The 22092-nt window shown below is 35.5% G+C and overlaps 2 protein-coding genes across 2 annotated transcripts; one reads left to right on the top strand and one right to left on the bottom strand.

Annotated features, from left to right (window-relative positions):
* Positions 1-2694: 2694 nt before the first annotated feature.
* LOC130463503 (uncharacterized) lies at positions 2695-6090 on the top strand. Its single transcript, XM_056832649.1, has 2 exons — positions 2695-2776; positions 5228-6090. The coding sequence occupies exons 1-2, from the start codon at positions 2695-2697 to the stop codon at positions 6088-6090; spliced, it is 945 nt and encodes a 314-aa protein (XP_056688627.1).
* A 3553-nt stretch (positions 6091-9643) lies between these two features.
* Positions 9644-12061, bottom strand: LOC110785895 (laccase-3). Its single transcript, XM_021990413.2, has 6 exons — positions 11893-12061; positions 11624-11775; positions 11297-11541; positions 11081-11209; positions 10052-10987; positions 9644-9954 (listed from the first exon to the last, which is right to left on the bottom strand). The coding sequence occupies exons 1-6, from the start codon at positions 11995-11997 to the stop codon at positions 9824-9826; spliced, it is 1698 nt and encodes a 565-aa protein (XP_021846105.2). The 5' UTR covers positions 11998-12061; the 3' UTR covers positions 9644-9823.
* Between the last annotated feature and the right edge of the window lie 10031 nt (positions 12062-22092).

Here is a 22092-nt window from a genome sequence, read left to right as displayed (position 1 = left end):
GATATGGATATGGATATGGATATGGATGCAATTTTAGAGTCCGAATTGTAAATTGATTTGGGTATGGATGCAATTTTGGAGTCCGAATTTTAAATGGATCGGATATGGATTTTACTACATCCGACCCGAGTCTGATCCATTGCCATTCCTGTTTCCTACGTGGCGCTCTAATATTGGATTAGTGTTTGATTTTGGATTGAATTTTATTTTAGATTAGTGTTTGATTTTGGATGAATTTTATTTTAGATTAGTTTTTGATTTTGGATGAATTTTATTTTAGATTTATTTTTTAATTATTAGAGTGTTTGATTTAGGATGGAGTTGTATATATAAGTAATTAATTAATTGAAATATCTACGTGGAACCTAATTAATTATCTACATGGCACTTGATTTTTTTTTAATTCAAAAATAAATTAGAAATCTTATTCTTCATTTGCCGAAACCAATATTAATCCTAGGTGGCGCTTTTATATTTCATCAAATATGCCTCCTTTGTATATATATATATATACTAGATTTTAGCCCGTGCGATGCACGGATTCTATTAAATTGTTATGTTTAAATATAAATTTTATGTATATACCACTTTTATATATTAGATTAGATTACTTTTTGAATTTCATTTTAGATTTTTTTTAAAATTATGAGAATGTTTGTTTTTGATGAAATTGTATATGCGTAATATTAATAAATAATTAATAAAAATATCTACGTGACACTTAATTATTTATCTACGTGGCACTCGACTTTTTTAATTCAAAATTAAATTTGAAATCTTATTTTTCATTGGCGGAAACCATTAGATTTCCTACATGGCCCTCTAATATTGGATTAATGTTTGATTTTAAATTGATTTTTATTTATTTAATTTTATATTAGTGTTTAATTCTTGATAAATTTAATTTTAGATTTATTTTCTAATTATTAGAGTGATTGATTTTAGATGAAGTTACATATATTAGTAATTAAATTTTAGCCCGTGCGATGCACGAATTTTATTAAATTGTTAAGTTAAAATAAAGCTCCTATATATACCAACTTCTATATTTATATACTTCCTCCGTTCCAGATATATCGCACCATGGTTGACTTTTACTCTTCTAACCATTACTTTCACTCTTAATATCTCAAATTGTGTCTAAGTAAAAATTATAAAAAATTAATATTTAGAAAATATATATCGATACGGATCTAACATGACCTCACATGAATAAAATTTCATTACGTACAAATCACAAAAATTTGTCAAAGTCGTAGTGTGAATAGTGTAAAAAACAAATGGTGCAATATTTCCGGAACGGAGGAAGTATTAGATTAGATTTTTTTTTTGATTTTGGATTGAATTTCATTATAGATTTATTTTTTAATTATTAGAGTGTTTGATTTTGGATGAAATTGTATATGCGTAATATTAATAATTAATTAATAAAAATATCTATGTGACGCCTAATTATTTATCTACGTCCACTTGACTTTTTAAATTCAGAAATAATTTCCAATTTTTTTTTCATTGGCCGAAAGCATTAGATTTTCTACGTTGCGCTCTAATATTGGATTAGTCTTTGATTTTAGATTGAATTTTATTTTAGATTAGTGTTTGATTTTGGATGAATTTTAATCTAGATTAGTGTTTGATTTTGGATGATTTTTATTTTAGATTTATTTTTTAATTATTAGAGTGTTTGATTTTGGATAATTAATTAATTAAAATATCTACGTGACACTTGATTTTTTTTAATTCAAAAATAAATTAGAAATCTTATTTTTCATTGGCCGAAACCAATAGTAATCCTAGGTGGCGCTCTAATATTTCAGCAAATATGCCTCATTTTTATATATATATTAGATTAGATTTTGGAAAAATTACTTTAAATAATCCAACATTTCGACGATTTTCCGTTAATAATCCAACCTATGAATTATTATCTAATAATCCAACCTATGAATTATTATCTAATAATCCAACCTTTACATCCCGTTAACTTTTATTGCACATAATCGGTTACCAACCTGATACAACCGGTAATATGTACACGTGTAATGCAACAATTTGCTATAATTTATTTTTACTTTTGAAAAATATATAATTTTCTTTTTCCTTTTCTTCTCTTTTCTTTTCCTCCTTTCTTCATTCTGTTTTTTTCATTCCTTCCTCTTTACTTCCTCCTCCCTCAGCACCAACAAGGAAAGTAATATTTCGTATATGATGATCTTCAACATTTAATTCCTACGAAAAACAACAATGATCGCCAGTAATAACTCCAGCAACACCACCACCCCTTCAACACACCCCACAACACCTCCTAGCTCCACTACCACCATCTTAAGCCACCACCTACAACAGAACACCACAAGTCCCAATTTTTTTTGTTTAGATGTAAAACCTTTGATTTCATATGCTATGTTGTTAAATAAGTTTATTTTGTTTGATATTTAACACCGATTACTCTAATTCATGCCTAAAATCCAAAAAAGGTTGTCTATATGTTTCCCAAATTCACTCGAAAATTCTGAAATTTCTGGTGTGGGTACGACATTCCGACGAGTCCTGGTGGCACAGGTGTTGTGCAGCTAGGCTTGCTGGAGGCGGGAAATTTGGTGGGTATGGTTGCGACGCAATGTGGTAGTTTGGGCTTGAGGAGATGCGGATTTCTCTCCCCGTCTTCTCATGCTTGTTGCGGCGGCAAGGACAATGAATTTGGTCGATTTTGATGAGAGATTGGTTTGGTTGGGGTTGGAGTTGATGAAGATGGTGGAGATAGGGGGTTTCGAGGGTGGGTTGTTTTTTCAGGGAGGCGGGGATAAGATATTTTGGATGGGGCTGATTTTCTGGTTGGGCTGGCAGCAGCTACGGGGAGGGAAACAGAAAGTTGACCTTCTTTACCGATTTTCGGTCATTTGGGTTCAATAGGGTGTAAAGGTTGGATTAATAGATAATACTCCCTCTGTATTTATTTAAGGATACACTTGTCTTTTCCGGCCGTATTTATTTAAGAGACCGCTTGCTATTTTTAGTAAATTATCAACCCCACCATCTAATTAAATAATACTCCCTCCGTCCCTTAATACTCGCACCGTTTTAACTGGACACGTTTGCCAATGCACAACTTTGACTACCAATATTTTTAACCACATATTATAAAAACTTATAAAAATATTAATATTTTGAAAATATATATTATGATGAAGCCAACAATATATTATATATTAACCTTTGTTTTCATATATTATAAATAAAATAGGGTCAAAGTGAATTATGTGAATAGTGCAAAAAATCAAAACGGTGCGAGTATTAAGGGACGGAGGGAGTATATTTACACCCCACCCCAACCCCGCTCCCTAAAATGACATGGTCCCCATTTGTTTTTCTTATTAAAATAGCTACTCAACCCCACTTGTTTTATTACTTTATTTCATTCAATTCTTTTTCTTAATACCCGTGCCCGACCAAGTGTATCTGTTAAATAAATACGGAGGAGTAATTAATAGGTTGGATTATTAATTAACGAAAAATCGTCGAAAGGTTGGATTATTGAAAGTAATTTCTCCTTAGATTTTTGTCAAAATGATTGGTTAATTGTTTTTAATGTTGCTCCGTACAATTGTTAAACCCATTCATTCGACCAATGCATATGAGGCATTACTAACAGAACGTTGAAAGTATCTGTTGTGCAGTGTTTTTTTGGTAGAAGGTTCAACGGTTCAACCCAACCAACTAATTGTCGGAAAGAATCCAACCTAATAAGCTGATTAAGCTTAATGGGGTCAGTAAGCAAATTTGCTCATATTCGTGGTAGAAACTTGCTATGGTTGATATTCCTTCCTCAACGATTCATGATTTTTTGAACATTATTTTACGGCCTGTTATTGATTCGAGTTTATGTGCAATTTTGTAAAAGAACATCCAATGACAGTGTTTGTGGTAAATTGGTAATGTTAATCTATCTCTAAATATGTGTATTCTTCAAAATTTTGTGCTGCACTTAAGTTGACTCCGTACCTAATGTTTATGAAATATTTCCTTTCTCCTATCTTTACATGACTAGTTTACATTTGAAACACTTTTAGAGCACAAACATCCTTGACTTGAGGCTCCTGTCAAGTGAAGGTTGATTGGGCAAAATCTTCACAATGTTGATTGCTTGCATATGTCAAGTAAGGGTGGTACTTGACCCAAGTCAGAAACCTGACCCCTTGTCAAGTTATATATTGGCCTAAAAATAAATGTTTCTATACTAGTTTGCTGGTTGAGATGCACCATTATTTTCATTTCTAACTTTTCTTACAACACCTTATTTTAAGATTTTTTTTTCAATATATATTAAATATTTGATTATTATCATTAACAAAAATACCATTTTTTTTTTACAGATTATATATCTATTATTCAACAGAATATTTATTAGTTTTAAAAATTCGTAATTGTGTTGGAGAAAGAATTTGAGTTGAGTATATGTAGAAAGTATGTGAGAGAATGATGATGACCTTGGGTCAAGATTGTAGAAGAAAAATAAGAGGTTAGAGTAATAGATATGTCAACTTAGTAGAATATGAGGTGGAAGAAGGGGAAGTATGAGAGAGAAAATATTTTGCACTTGACCAAGGGTCAAGAATGCATATGGTCTTATTAGAGAAAGTTCCAGATTTATCATAACAATTTTTTTTGGAGGGAAGGATATATCATAACAACTATAGTTAAGGATCTTCTGTTAATATTGTCATAATGTATGTTCTTAATTATAAATGGTTGGCATAGTGTGACAAATGATGTTTTATTTGGTTTATGAAACCGTTGAAACAATAAATTTTGTGAGTACTTCCAATTTGTGAACTAGATGACTTTCACAAATAATACTATTCCACGTATATATACTATTTCCAATGGTCTTGTTCTTTTCACCTTCCATGATAAATATATTGTAAATATTTTATGCATTGTTATTTATAGTAAATAGAATACTTTGTAAACCCTAGTATCTCTTGTATACACTTGTATAAATACTCCCGTACAATCAATAATAATCTCAAGGATAATTTCCTACATGGTATCAGGCCCCCTTTCCTGAACCCTAGCAGTTCTGCCGCCCTCCCTTCTTCCTCTTTCGTCCTCCTTCTTCCTTTATCCCACCATGGCTGACACCTCTCATGCTACTCTCTCTCCAATATCAAAAATGTCGTCCCCATTGTTTTGGAATTGGACAAGGGCCAATACTCTCATTGGGCAGAACTCTTCAAACTTCATTGTCGAGTCCACCGAGTCATCGACCATATCATTGCCCCTGCTCCATCAGCCGCCGGCGACTCCACCACGGCGAAAACCGAAGCTGAAATTGCTGAATGGAACCGTCTCGACGCTGCCGTCCTCCAATGGATATATGGTACGATTTCTCATGACCTCCTGAGCACGATTATAGTTCCTGACACCACTGCCATGAAGGCCTGGAAGAGCCTTCGTCTCATCTTTCAGGACAATGAAATTTCTCGTGCCGTATACCTGGAACAACAGTTTAACGCCGTTAAACTAGACAACTTCCCTAACATGGACTCCTATTGCCTTGAATTGAAAACCCTAGCTGACCAACTTGCCGGCGTCGGTGCTCCGGTGTCTAACAACAGGCTCGTTTTGCGACTAATTGCTGGGCTAAATGCAAACTATGATGGTATGGCCATCAATTTATCACGAGCAAAACCCCTTCCCTCATTCACAGAAGCACGGTCCAGCCTCTGTATGGAGGAAAAGCGCAAAGCACACCAGGCCGGAGACGGCGCTACTGTCGACGCCACGGCTCTCCTTACCACTAACCACCATGACGATTCGGACGGTGCCCCAAACAATTTTAATCGTTCGAATCAACCTCGCCGCGGCGGTAATAATGGAAATCGCGGCCATAACGGTGGTAAGAGGGGTGGCCGGGGAAAGCACAGGGGTGGTAACAACGGCGGCAACTCCTCCGGGGCTCAGACCGGCGGTGGTCAGCAGCAGGCGCCGCAATCTTGGGGTTCCTGGCAGTGGGTTCCCCATGTGCCTCAACAGCAGCAGAATTGGCAAGTCCCCCCTTGCCCTTACCCCCATGCAGCCAGCACGTAGCATAGCTCCGAGGCAGCCTGGCATTCTTGGTTCCCGTCCCCAACAAGCTTATTCGGCTCACAGTCCATCCATTTATGTTCCTACTGATATTAAAATCGAGCCACAAATCCTTCCGCCTTCACTGCCTTGTCTCCTGCTCTATGGCACGCCCGATTGGGTCATCCGAGATCCTTAGTTTTTAATTCTCTCAAAAATAATAAACTTATTGATTGTAATCGCACTTCAAACTCTTCTATTTGTCAATCTTGTGTGTTTGGTAAAAATATTAAGTTGCCATTCTACGACTCTATTTCTCGTACTTTACTGCCATTTGATATTTGTCATAGTGATCTATGGACCTCCCCGGTTTTAAGTTCTGCCGGTCACAAATATTACATCTTATTTTTGGATGATTTTACGAATTTTCTGTGGACATTTCCCTTAGGTGCTAAATCCCAAGTTTATTCCACATTTCTGCAATTCAGTAATTTCATCCACACTCAATTCGAACGGAAAATTAAATGTTTTCAATGTGACAATGGGCGGGAATATGACAATAATTCTTTTAAGTTATTTTGTTCGAAAAATGGTATGACTTTCCGTTTCTCTTGCCCCCATACCTCTTCACAAAACGGCAAGGCTGAGAGAAAAATTCGAACAATTACTAATTTAATTCGGACTCTCCTTGCGCATTCCTCCATGCCTCCCTCTTTTTGACATCATGCGCTTCAAATGGCCACCTATCTCCTAAACATCTTGCCCACCAAACTCCTAAAACACAAGTCACCCACTCAGCTCCTTTATCTTAAAGATCCCTCCTACTCTCATTTACGAGTCTTCGGGTGCTTATGTTTTCCCTTGATTCCTTCGACAACAATCAATAAGTTACAATCCCGGTCCCTTCCTTGTGTTTTCTTGGGCTATCCTCCTAATCATCGGGGTTATAAATGTTTTGACATTTCGAGTGGTAAAATAATCATCTCCCGGCATGTGATTTTCGATGAAACCAAATTTCCATTTTCAGAAACCAATACTCACTTTCATCCTTCGTATGACTTTCTGCAATTTGGGATTTCATCTCCCTTGTGCCCAGTTCCTACGGCACCTCCAGCCCCATCACACCAGCCGGCCCAGCCCACTACTCCTTTACCACCTCCCTCCCTTCCCTTAGCCCAAAACACACATCCACCCTCTCCACTGGATCTCTCTCCCACGGCCTAACCTGCACCTACACCAGCCTTGCTGGACTCAACATCTCCAGGCCCACCCGTAACTCCTATCTCCCAGTCCACAGTGCCGGCGCGTGTGCAGCCCACACACCGCATGGCAACACGCTCATCTCATGGCATTTTTAAACCCAAACGCCCCCTAAACTTGTCCGCCACGGTTACCATCTCACCCATTCCTCGTAATTAACCCAAAGGCGGCCTTGTCCGACCCGAATTGGAAAGATGCCATGTTAGATGAATTTAATGCTCTTATTAAAAATGAGACATGGGAGTTAGTACCTCGTCCTGTTGGTGTTAATATTATTCGCTCTTTATGGATTTTTCGTCATAAACGTAAATCTAATGGTGATTTTGAGCGGCATAAAGCCCGTCTTGTAGGTGATGGGCAATCTTAACAGGTTGGTGTGGATTGTTACGAGACTTTCAGCCCGGTGGTCAAGCCCGCCACCATTCGGTCGGTTCTCAGTATTGCTCTATCTAAGTCTTGGCCCATTCATCAGCTCGATGTCAAAAATGCTTTCTTACATGGTCACTTGCAAGAAACTGTCTACATGCATCAACCAATGGGTTTCCGCGACCCATCTCATCCAGATTATGTGTGTTTGTTGAAAAAGTCTCTGTATGGTCTTAAACAAGCTCCACGTGCATGGTACCAAAGGTTTGCTGATTATGTTTTCACCATTGGTTTCACTCATAGCAAGTCTGATCATTCTCTATTCATTTATCATCATGGTGCCGAAACGGCTTACATCTTGCTATATGTTGATGACATTATTCTCACTGCTTCTTCTGATTCTCTTCGGCGACACATTATGTCTCTTCTCAGCTCGAAATTTGATATGAAGGACTTAGGTCCTCTGAGTTATTTTTTGGGCATTGCTGTGACCCGCCATGCTTCTGGCTTATTCCTTTCACAGCGTACATATGCCGAGGAGATAATCGAGCGGGCAGGTATGTCATCTTGTTCACCGGTCTCGACCCCAGTTGATACTCACTCGAAGCTCAGCGCCACCTCCGGGCCACAATGCGCTGACCCTACTCAGTATCGCAGTCTTGCCGGTGCACTTCAATATCTCACTTTCACCAGACCAGACATTTCTTATGCCGTACAACAGGTTTGCCTTCATATGCATGATCCTCGTGATGAGCACCTACGAGCCTTGAAACGCATTATTCGGTACATTCAAGGTACTCTCTCCCTTGGCCTGCACTTGTACAAATCCTCTACTTCTGGTCTTGTCTCTTATACAGATGCGGATTGGGGTGGTTGTCCGGACACCCGACGTTCCACATCTGGATATTGTGTCTTTCTTGGAGATAATCTCATTTCTTGGTCGTCAAAACGACAGCCCACTTTGTCTCGCTCTAGTGCCGAAGCAGAGTATCGAGGGGTAGCCAATGTGGTCTCTGAATCTTGTTGGATCCGTAATCTTCTCTTAGAACTCAATAATCCAATCCACAAAGCTACTCTAGTCTATTGTGACAATGTTAGTGCGATTTATCTTTCCGGCAATCCCGTTCAACATCAACGCACTAAACATATTGAGATGGACATCCATTTTGTTCGCGAAAAGGTTGCTAAGGGGCATGTTCGAGTTCTCCATATTCCGTCCCGTTATCAAATTGCTGACATTTTCACTAAAGGTCTTCCGCGCGTACTCTTCAATGATTTTCGGGACAGTCTCAGCGTACGGGAACCTCCCGCTTCGACTGCGGGGGTGTGATAAATATATTGTAAATATTTTATGCATTGTTATTTATAGTAAATAGAATACTTTGTAAACCCTAGTATCTCTTGTATACACTTGTATAAATACTCCCGTACAATCAATAATAATCTCAAGGATAATTTCCTACATTCCATTTATTTTAGATAAGTTCGGAAAAAATAAGGATTAGTCAAATATAGTTTATCTGTAAGATAAGTTCAGGTAAAGCCGGATGAGAAAAGTCTAGGAAAAATAAGTGCAAATTAGGTGAATAGGCAAATGTACTATGTACATGTAGTTTTACAAATACATTACGTCTTTATTTATTTTTGTTTGCGATAATCCTTTCCCCGGTAAAAAAAACATAAAAAAATAAAAATTATGAAAAAAAGTTCCTTTCCTCCGAGTAATGGATTTCTGTTGAACTTTTGTGTTTGATTTGTTATGCTTTTAAGCTTTTGAGGTTGACCTTAGTTTCTATCAGTAGGTTTAAGAATTTCAACATAGGAAAGGGGGTTTGTTGGATGAACAACATAAACTTGTCTTTGTTCTGGCCAGGTTCTCAAACAACTCCTGTACCAACTATTCTAGAAAGCAACTCAGTATGAACTTGTTCTATGTTTGAAGATCATATCAAAAATGGAAACTTAAATAGTTTTGATTCATAAGATAACAGAGCTCGGTACATGGAAACGAGTGACTATGAAAAATGGTATACTACGTACATTATTATGTGACAAAAAACTGTCCTTTGAACTTGTGACTTAGGCTATATATATTCCTTGATATTAAGCTGGATTTAATTTCATGTACTCTTTAACATTGAGGAAGATCTAGCGGAGGGGATTCCAAGGACTGCAGTTGACCAACACCGTTTTCAACCAAGAAGACCATAGCTAAACCCCACCCAATATGAACATCAAGATGACAGTGCATTAACCAAACCCCTGCAAGAACAATAGACAAGAAACAGAAAGATTAGCGTAAGTATACGAGTAATATGGTGATAAAAGGGTGTAATCCAATAATTATCAAGAAAATCACCTGGGTTATCAGCTACAAATCGAATAGCAACCCATCCACCAGGTGTTGTTCCGACTGTATTCCTTGCTGGTGGATCAACCAGATTGAATCTGGCAGGATCTGTTGTTGGATTGAAGTTACCTTTACCAGTACCAACAACAAAGAAATGGTAGCCATGAAGATGCATTGGATGGTCTTCAACTGTGACAATGTTAGTATTTTGTAAAATTATTTGTACATGAGATCCAAATTTCAACCTGTATACTTTTGTCCCTGGAACAGGAGTCCACAACCCTCGGCTTACATTTCCAGTATAATCAAATTGCACCGGGGGCACTGGAGGGAAATCTGTTGTGAAGACACCAGGGGTATTCTGGTACATAGCTTGCAGAATGGAATTTCTTGTTGGAAGCATGAATGAAACATTGTTCATGCTGGCAGTGAATCTAGTGTTATTAGGTGCTTGACAACGGAAACTTGGACGTGAACAGTTGATTTGTCCGAGGTTGATTGTAAAAAACAGGTTTTCATCAATCCGAAGTGGGACTTTCCCCCTGTAGATGCTCCTAAATCGAGCTGTGAATGCGTTGGCAGTGTTTGTATCATTCCATACTGGTAGTTGTGGAAGAACTGGTCTTGAAGAACTCCTGCTTCTTCTGTATTCAAGAATTGCAGTTGTGGTGGTGTTGTCAAAGGCTACCCCAGGAGCACTAGCATAGGCTGTAGCTGCCATGTAGTAACGGCCTGGTGGTTGGTTAGCAGTGACTAGTACATTGGTTGTTTGTCCTGGCCCTATCATGACAACATTGGTAGTGAAGGGCTTTGTATAAGCCGCATCTGCTTCTACGACTGTCATTTGGTGGTTAGCAATAGCAAAAAAGAGTTGTTGATTGAGTGCAGCATTGATGATCCGGAGAAGAAACGTCTCCCCAGATTTAACAGGGAATATACTTGTATCTGCATAGCAATTGAAACTGTGGTTAAGTTATGCAATAGATTTGACATGATCAGTTGAACATTAGAGTACTGAAAGAATGCAGAAAACCAAACCTTGACTTGAGCATGCATATAGATCACCAGGTTGAGCATTGATAGTATATGCATCAGACACATTTGGAGCTGCTCCTGTAACCATAGCCTGTCGAAGGACTTGCATTGGGTCTCTGTTCCACCATTCCCCTTTCAATTAAACACAAAATTTGTCAGAATTCGATTTTAAATACAAATTGAAGGAGTCTGATGAGAATAGGACATCATTCATCTTACCTAGAATTAAAGGAAATTCCTTAGAAGGCTTTGGGAAGGGATATGAAGATCCTAGCTTTGGATAAATGACTAGAGCTCCATATACAGTGGCTCGCAACCATTTGCTATGAGCATGCCACCATAACGTCCCCTCTTGATCTTCGATGGTGAAACGGTATGTGTAGATTCCTCCTGGCCTAATTGGGCATTGTGTTACATACTCTGGTCCATCTGCCCACGGTGTTCTCATTTGCCGGATGCCATGCCTAAATGAAACATTTACAACACTTTAATATATCTGTTTCAACCACTGTTTGTTTTTTACTAGCTCTGTAAGATATTAATTACCAGTGGAGACTGATGTTGTATTTGCCAGCATTAGTAACTTTGATGACTAGGGTGTCTCCATTCCGTACCTCCAGGGTTGGCCCCGGAAACTGTCCATTTACCGTCATAATCACTTGGTTGTTGCACAGCCTCCTCTCTGACTTGGGTTGAATCTGTTTTTTTTTAATATATCATCACAAAAACACAAGTAGTGGTTAAATCAACTACATTTTCATGTATGAAAGTGAATCAAACACTGACGATACATGTAAACATCATAAACAACATACAACAAAGTTGTGATGGTGTGTTGCCGCACTTGCTAAGCAAGCCGTAAATGCAAGAAACACGAACAATCCAATGAAGAGGCCACATTTTTTGTTGTGCAATTCCATCTCACTTAACCTCTTTCACTCTATTCTTTGCTAGAGTAAAGCTTTTAAGAGATTGTGTGTGGATAATATGAAGAGAAGTGATGGCTCTATATATACACAAAATGATATCATGATATGGAAAATAATGTACGACTTAATTAATTAATTAATGTGCACATTAATTAGGTTCTAATCAAGTACTTAGACCAACTATAAGGAGGATTTGGTGGCTTGGTGCACCCATTTTCCCTGTCTATTTTACACCAGAAAATTATGTGCGTAGCGTAAGTAAGGGTAGGTTAATCGTTGATTTTAATTGTGTATGATTCACTTTTAATCTTCATTACATTATTTTACCGTCGATCTTTGATTTGTTCGTTACCTTGTTTATTGACTTCTCAGATGAGGTTCAAGTTTTCGTAGTAGTTTCAAAGGCCCTTTTATTTTCTTCCTTTCGTATTGACTTGTTACCCTACTTACCATAACATCACATAATTCTACGTAGTCCATTCTCTTTTTTTTTTGTTCTACTACGAGGAGTTCCCACCGCTTTTGGCGAGTGGACTAATCTCCCGCGGGAGTTTGCATGGGTGCCTCGATGGGCAGCATCCCTCCCAGTTGAGATTTTTTCCATTCCCAAAGCTCGAACCCGAGACCTTGGTTAAGGAGCAAGAGACCCTTAACCACTCATCCAAACCTCAATTGGTTTGATAGTGTATTCGTTCTGTAGTCCTGTAAGAAAAAGTATATTGAACCATATACACGTCATTGTCCTAGTAGTTCTCTCTACCGTTTACAGGCACGCAAAAAAATCAAGGGCGGATCTATTTGGCCCAATAGGGATTCAAAGGGACACAATTTTTTTTAAATCGATATTGAGTTAATTAATTGCACTTGAAATAATTAACATACATATAATTAACTTAAAATTATGACAATGAAATATCTTTCGTATAATGGTTGCTTGATTGATATTCTACCCAAGCATTTGGATTCAAACCCTTTTAAGAGGATATTAAATATGATTTTTTTATTAATTTTTTTTTATCTTTTATGTTTTTATTTTGTTTTTATGTTTTCCTTTTTTCTTTGTAAGTCGTTTTTTCTTCATCACTTTTTATTTTTTACGGAGTACTTTTAATGATTAATGATTTTTCTTTACAAAAACACAAAAAAACATAGTAGTGTTAGTATTTCTGTAAAAAGATTTTGTATTTCCATACGATATACTCTTATTAATGCACGTATTTTTATACTCCACTTTTATAGACTTGTAGTTGCATGTTACTTTGCACCTTTTAGAGGTCTAATTAATTACTTAGTATATAGATTTACAATGCCCCGCAAGTGTCTTTGTATGCTATTTATTCAGTGATAATTATTTATAATAAAGTAAATCTCCTTCAAAGTATGAAAAACTCGTCTTTACCGTGATATTTTAAATTAAAATCGCGTCGACTGGGTATTAAGTTTTATTATTATGAAAACACAAAATTAAAGTTCCTAAATTCGATCACTACATATTTTATATTTTGATTATTCACCTTTCAACTTTAACCTACTAAAAAACGCAAATCATAAAAATTTTGGACCCCATAAAAATTCGCCCCTGAAAAAAAGGTAAAATAATGTTTTGACTATTACAGGACCGGCATAACTTTGCAAATTAGAAGAATAGTAAGATGTGGCAGACAATATTTAACTCGTATGATCGGTTTAGTTTAAGTCGATTCAATTTGGGTTTGAGGGCGTGCGAGGCGAAAGATCGAACAATGTGACCTCTCATTTGTTAGTCGCATATTTTAACCATTACGTCATATATTTTTTTGTACGTGCACAATTATATCAATCACTACCTAGTATTTAAAAAAGAAAACCAACTTCTTTTTTACGACACGTAAGCAATATCATTTTGAAAGTACGTGGCAGACACATAATCATGACCACTTAGAAGACATGTGGCCAAGAATACATAATCAATTCTTCATTTAAAACATTATAAATCACCTCAACATTTCATCATTCCCTTTCCAATTTTAGTTTACAACCGTTTAAAACAATTTAATTAGAGACATTGATTAATACATTGGCGGTTATGGTTAATCAAGAATGAGAAACGTTTCAGATGGTTATAATTCTCTGGTTAATGAATTTGACTATTTATTAAACCTACATGTTTACAATTTTTTTTAGACCGATATTCCTCCCTGACTTATTTTGCTAAATTTTTTCATTTTAAAGAATTTATTATTTTTATATAGGTGGGTGGAAGTTAAAATTATGTTATGAACTTCTAATTCATGTCCACCCCATTGTTTTTTGGAAAAATATTTCTTCTAATGAGGTTGGTATTAGTTAAAGCAATCATTATATTCATTTTTTTAAGCCCATTTTAATCAACGGTGCATCTTCTTTGCATCCCGTTGCCTGACTTGCCTCAAGCGTCATCATATTTCAAGTTCTTTTACAAACGACTTAAAAACCGACAAACATGGATGCATCTTTGTTTTGAAATCTGTATGACATCTACTACTACCACATCCCCAACTCTATAAGCATAATTTCGAGTTTTTAAAAAATGGTTTAGTCTTTGATATTTTCCAAAATTTTGACATATCACGTGTCGTTCTTGATCACAACTCTTAATTCTTATGTCATTTTCCTTTTGGGTATTTTTCTTGATTGTGATGCAAAGGATAGAGTGCGAAACTTCATGTATACTTGGCAACTGAAACATAGTCTTTAATCCAACAAACAACAATGGTGAATTTCTTAGCATATTGAAGATCTGTTGATTTCTTTGGTTTAATTCAAAGAATACATATGCTTAACTTAGTTACTCCGTACTAGCATATTTCTCTCGAAAATGATAAAGGTCGCAACATGCGACCTTTAAGCTGTGTCACAATGATGACATGGCATGCTTATGTGTCATGATTTAAATTGGAAATTAAAATATTTAACTTATATAATATATTATACATGTTTCAAAAAAGGTAGGAAAATCTTAATATTATAATTTGTTTCCTTATTTATATCGTCTATCTTATTTACATATTTTCATAGTAAAAATATTGAATTGATAGTAAAAATATTCTGATGACACATAGCGTACGTGGCGCCTATATGTACCAATTAAACTGCGACACGTAAGATTGTGACAACTAAATGTTGTCGCAACTTGCGACCTTTATATCACCCTATTTCTCTTATTCTCATTTTTTTAAACCCCTTGGATAAAAAGATATTTCGTATACTCCTAAAACTAAGAATGTATTTGTGGTCTTGGGGAGCTCATAATATATTCCATAAAAGTAATGCTTCCACCCATACATCTTGGGAATTTTAGTATGTCTACGTACTATCAAAATTATTAGTGAAAGTTTTTAGTGAAGTATTATACATTTATACCTTTATCATTTTGGTATGTCAATTTACCATTTTTTTAATTGAGTTTCCTAAAATATAGCCCGTGCGTAGAACGGGCCAAAAACTAGTTAAGTCAATATAATGAGAGAAAAATGAACTGAATCATTTATTAATAGTCTCGATCACATCACTAATTAATTATTACTTTTACGAGTTAGTAATCTTTACTTGTTAAAATTTATTAAAGCATACTCAAAGCAAGATATATTGTAATGTAACAAATTAAATTAGCGGCCGATTAGGTCTTTATTGTATAATACCCAAGATCTTGGATTCAATACTTAACAAAGGCCCCGTAATCATAAAGCCATTGTAACCCCAAGTCATTTGGCTTGGAATGGTATGGTAACGCATCCTCAAAACTGTAGTAAAAAGTTTGTCAATGGTTTCGATGTCAACAAGTATTGATTTTCGAGTCATAAGTCGGACCTAACAGTAGTACTACTACGTAGAGGAAGTACAAGCGTATATCATATATGTATGAGCAAATACATATCAGAACAAAAAATAAAATAGGAAAACGGACAAAAAAAAAATTAAATAGTACTTTTTTAAACAAAAATGGTACTTTTTTTACAGAATGGTACTTGTTTTTACTGAATGGTACTTTTTTTACATGAATTGTACTTCCTTTTTTGTCTTTTAACTATTTGTCTTTTAGTTGATATGTATGTTTCCACACATATCTGATATGCGAAAAAACAACCTCTTACTACGTAGCTAAATATCGTAAAAGTACTGGGGACTGCCTGACTTGGGTGCAAACCACTATTGATTTAACTTAATATCAGAATTAACATTACATACCAATTTTTGATGATAGATTAATAAAGTATCTCATTTTTTAGTGGCAAAAAGTTTGTTTGCCTAACAAGTAATAACGCCAATTACTAAAGAATACCAACCCTAAGCAGATAGCCAGATAGTGTATTATTTGTTTGCTTTACACTTTTTTAGTTGACCTCATATTCTGGTTATGATAATTAAGTTGCCAACTACCGATTAAGTTTTTGCCTAGTAATTCAGACTGGACATTTGTATCTTATAGGTCTTAGGTTCGTATTCTTTCTCTCCTATTTATAGCTTATATTACTCAGTGGCGGAGCCAGGAATTTTTTTTTGGGTGTCGGCAATGGCGTTTTCAGGATTTTTAGAGTGTTGTGTCCGGTGATCTTCCATAACACACAATATATAACTAAAAAAAATGTACCGTCCTAAAATTAATCAATATTTATATTATAATCGTACAAAATTATTACAATTATGTATGTGTGTTGAAAACTGAAAAGAATAACTTAATTCGAGGGGGTGTTTAAATTCAAAACTCTAAGAGACTGGTTTTTTATATAAACTGGTCTCTAGGATTTCCCCCTATATTTATGCGGACATCTAAGAGACAAGTTGTTTCGAAAGCTTGGCCTCTTAGTATTATCTCTATAGTATGCCCGATGTCGGGTGTTTGTAAGTATAACCTAAGAGATCGGTTTTATATAATAACAGGTCTCTTATATTTCAGCTATAAGTTTTTTTTTTCCAATTTTTTTGGGGGGTGCACCTACTTGGCTCCGCCACTGATATTACTCCCGGCTCATTCGCACCAGAAAAAAAAAAAAAAAAATTGCCAACTAAAGTGTAAGAATTCAGTACGTAAGTAAAACGAAGCAAGAGGCTAATGTGGGTCTTTCTTTGAAGTTTTTTCTTGGCTTTGTTACTCTTGTTGAATATGTGTGACTATTTGCTCGTCAATTTGACAAATAAAGTATTTCCTGTATTTCTAACTACATGTAAATTGTAATAGACTAATAGTTTGACTTTTACGGAGTACATTATTTATTGGTGTTGATAGTCATTAGGCATAAAAGCAAAACCAAGCATGCAACTAAGTAATATCAAGAAAATTGTACGTGGTTATTGAAAGAAAATTTTGTCGATATGCAATTACGATATTGTTCTTTTCAATTTATAGGATTTTATTTATATAAGTCAGATAAGTTCTTATAAGTTAAGTAAGAATCTATAAGGTAAATAATGTCCGATAAGGCTTATAAGTTAAATAAGATCCTATAAAATTCCAATAAGGACTTATAAGTTCTAATAAGGTCTTATAAGTTCCAATAACGTCCTATAAGTTTCAATATTAAAATACAAAATATTATAATTATTTGCGTTGTTATATTAACACTATAAGAAATTGTACTATTAACGACGGGAAATCCCGTCGCGAAAGGCCAATAATCGTTGATTAACGACGGGATTTCTTGTCGCGAACCCGTCATAAAAGGGGGCCGTCGTTAATAGAAATCCCGTCGTAAATCCGTCGTAAAAGACATTTGCGACGGTTATTCCCGTCATTGTTTGTTTGTTATCCCCGTCGCAAAAGGCTTTTGCGACGGGATTTTTGACCCGTCGTAATTAGGTTGACGTTAAAAATACAAATTCTTATAGTGTAAATAAATTATATTTATATTATTATATTAAATAATTTGTGGTTACTAATTGGCCATAATGAGTATCAATGATACGTAAGTATTAATTGATATGTTATTGTTAATTACTATCAATGTAATTATAAAGGAAAAATTTAATAAACACTTTTTAATTATGTGTACATCACAAATTAATGGAAGATCTTTTTGGTGAGACGCAAATAATCATAATATTACTTCTTTACATAAATGCATTAATTGAAAATAATAACTTCCAAACTTACTATTTTTTTCCTAAACCCGTCACTTTTGAAATACTCGTAGGGAGTATCCAAGAGTTGTTTTTCGTCCGTGATAAAGTCTCATTACGAAATATAAAACGGTTTATTAAAGAGCCATTCACAAATATTTTACAAACGGGTCGAATTCGTACTTGAATTTTACAAATTTTGAATTATTATCACGGAGTAATAATTTATATTATTAATAATAACATAAAAGACATAATTATTAATATAACAACTAAATAATAAAGGAAATTTTGGTATTTACTACCTTAAAAATACCCCAAATTTTTATTAACTATCTTATGAAAATTTTATTGTAATTTACTACCTTAAAGTATGTTTTATTTGGAACCGCTACCACTTTACAGTTTTCTCATTTTAAAATTAATATATCTTTTTTCTTTCTTAATCGTTTAAAGTGATTCAAAGTTCTCTACTCCATATTTTACTTTTTATATTAGGAGTTCATTAAGAACAGCATTTTAAAACAATTCGTCTGATAGTTCACAAATATTTAAAATTTTACAAATATTTTTTAAGTCGTTTTATCTTTTACAAAATTATAAAAGCAATGACTATATGGAATTCTTACACATAAATGAGAAATGGGTTTTGAATCACTTAAAACGACTAAAAAATGAAAGATACGGAGTATATCTTAATTTTAAAAGAGAAAACCATAAAGTTGTAGTGAATACAAAACAAAAAACAAAATTTAAGATCGTAAATTACAATAAAATTTTCATAAAGTAGTAAATACAAAAGTGGTGCATTTTTATGGTAGTAAATACTAAAAATTTATATTTACTGTTATTAATTTATATTTAGTAATATTTTACCAATATTCTAATGGATAAAAGTTTAGTAATAATCTAATAAACTTTAAATAAAATCTAATAAGGTTCAATAAGGTATAAGGTCTTATATATTAAATAAGGTCCTATAAGTTATAATAAGGTCCAACAAGGTCCTATAAGTTAAATAAGGTCCTATAAATTCAGATAATTTCAAGTTCCACAAGTTAAAGAAAACACACGCTACATACTCATTTTCATGGTTTATACTTCTATAAAATGGTTTTTGCAAGTTGTTATTTTTCTACGTTTTGGTATTGTAGACACCTACTTTTGTCCTCATTCCCGAAAGGGAAGGTTCGATGATGAGAACATAAATCTCCACTTGGCAACGCATCTCCTATAAAATGACGAATCTCGATCACCCTTTTCATTTCACCCAAACCTACCATTTATAGAAACCTGCTAAAAATAGTAACTGCCATGATAGGTAGTTGTTAAAAATGGCAAGTCATAAAAGATGAAAACCTGTCAGAATTAGGTGTTGCACTCCGACATAAATCCTAAAAGAGATAGAATTTGCAAGAGGAATCCTATTCCTAGTATAATTCGAAAATAAGAGTTACGTATTAATTAAAATCCTAACGAGCCTAGAGTTCGTAACGGGCCCAGACGCATTCCGTCATAAAATTAATACGCTCTAAAAGACTCGGATAAGTCTCAAAGACTCCGTATTCAACGAGTCCAAATATGACAAGGAAATACGGCCCAGACCCTATTTCCAACGCCTGGCTCTGGGCGCCGAAATCTTCGGCGCCCAGCCCTGGGCGCTGAAATTACCTGGATAACGTTTTCTCTCCTAATTCTTCTTGGATTAGTGCTCTAAAATTCTATCTTTCCACGAACTCTTCCCTATAAATACAGCCCCAAATTCGACGTGAAGAGGACACACAACACACAATTCATATTCTGAGTATTGACTCCAATCCCTAAGCCTAAGCCTCACGCTGCGAAATTGATCCCGCGTTCTGTCGCAATCGATCCAAAAATCGAACATAACGTATCATGTCCCTTGTAGCTGGAGAATTAAGCCCGGGAACTTGAGATTCGTTAAATAAAAGGAGAAATAGAAAAGCCAAAGTGGTTAGTTTTCTGAGAACCGTGACGCACCTCTCAAGGGTGCGTCGTAATCTGTCCCTTTGCATGATTTAATCGCTTTCCTCGCCCTTTTATAAAACTGTTAAACTATTAAATCTGATTGTTCTATCACGCCTAATAAAGATAATATCTTGGGAAATTGAACTATCATGCTAGGTCCCTTAAATCAATCTAAACAAGATAATCACGATCGATCTAGTATTATGTGTTGCATATTATTAAAATCAATTCAGATTAGTTTAATAGTTAACGCATGTCCCTTCAATTATTTATGCTGAGCTAGTAAGGATATCCTGCCTCTGGAGTTATCGAAGAGCGAGTACTCCTCTCGGTAGTTACAGTCCCCCGAACCCTCAATCTCTACCTTGCGGGTGTACGTTGAGAGATCCCCACACCAGGGATCACAAGGGAACCTATGGCCGTCGTGGTCAAACATATTTGCACTCCCTTTATGTCACGATAACCGGGTTTTGTCAGTTTTTCTCATTGTCGTTAAAAACTGAATGGCGACTCCTATATTACTAGTCAATTGGGTGTAAACTCACAGGAAATCCAATTACACTTGATTTGACAAAAAGAAACGTCACGCCCACGAGGGACGAGGTCACGCATTAGCCTCGTGCTTTTTCGACCCCCTCACAGGTATACTTTTTGTTTTTGACGGACGCCAATTATGAGTTTTACACAGGAATATCCGAATAAATATATCCGTTGCTTAACATTGAACTTGAGAAAGGGGAAATTCATGGCATTCGGGTTCCTTTTCTTCTGGAAGATGGGGCTTCATCATATACCGCTCGGCTAATCGTCTATTTTTGAAGTTTGTTACTTTGGAAGAAGTGGTAGTTTCATAGTTCTCTCTATTCTCTATCTAATTTGCTCGGAGTCGTTGTAATTCATCAGAACGGATGATTTCACGTAGTCTGCCTGAGTTTTCTTTCCTTATTAATTAAAAAAAAGGGGGGGATGATGAACTACGTGAGCATACTTCCTCTTGTAAGAATAAATCTTGGAAAAAGAACTTCGTCCGTTAGTACCGGGCGTAGTAGGACTGAATGTGAGTACAAAGAATAAGGGAAGGTTAAAGCGCTCGATGGGGCGGGTTTGCTCGACCGGGCAAATGTAGTTGTTAGTTTGTTGTTGTGCGCATAAGTGGATTCAGCTTTGTTTTGAAAGCTTCGCTTAAGCGACTACGCGGATTCCATAAGTCCAAGCCTAAACAAAAACATTATTTTCTTTTTCTTCACATCGGCGGAGGCGGAGGCCACCGGCTAGTTTTCCTCGTGATTCTTTCTTCCTAGAGATGCTTCATGTGACAACCACTTTTATTGACTTATTAATGAGATTAATTTATGGTTATCTGATCAAGGTTTAGGCTGGAAAACAGGTCGGCTTGGGTCGGATTCGTGTTCGAGCCAGACTTAAACGGGTTAAAAACCCCCCAACCTGAACGTGGTCTATTTGAGTAATCAGGTTGAAAATCTAAACCCTAACCTAATATGCCTCTAATGGGGCCAACCTGAACTTGATCTTCTCAACCTAGTTTATTTTTACTTGAATTTATATAAATAGGTTAACTCATTTAACCTGCTTATTTTGGTCAGCTTGAACCCATTTTCGTAGCATCAAATGAATTATACACGGAAAAGAATATTCAATGAATCAATTTTTGTATCATTAGATCTGGAGAAGGTATGTGAAGAAAAACTTGAGAAAATAATGATTGTGATTAACCCAATTAACAACATAAACCCAAAACAAAAGTACATGACGTAGATATTAAAATCATATTACAACCAAATCGAATAATCAATTAAAAATTATTTTACATCCAAAGTAAGAAATAAGATCTATAAATCTGAAATGTAGTGGGCATCCTCCAAATTCGTAGCTTTGTGATGATTGTGATAATAGGTTGCGAAAAATTTGCTTGAATTAATAACCTTACACACACAAAAGAACAAAAGGTAATAATATAAGAATTTTTAGAATAAAACGGAAACGAAAATTAGATCGGCGAAA

This window comes from Spinacia oleracea, chromosome 6 (genome assembly GCF_020520425.1).
Source record: "Spinacia oleracea cultivar Varoflay chromosome 6, BTI_SOV_V1, whole genome shotgun sequence".
Lineage (NCBI taxonomy): Eukaryota > Viridiplantae > Streptophyta > Magnoliopsida > Caryophyllales > Amaranthaceae > Spinacia > Spinacia oleracea.
This window is presented reverse-complemented; position numbering and strand designations above follow the sequence as displayed.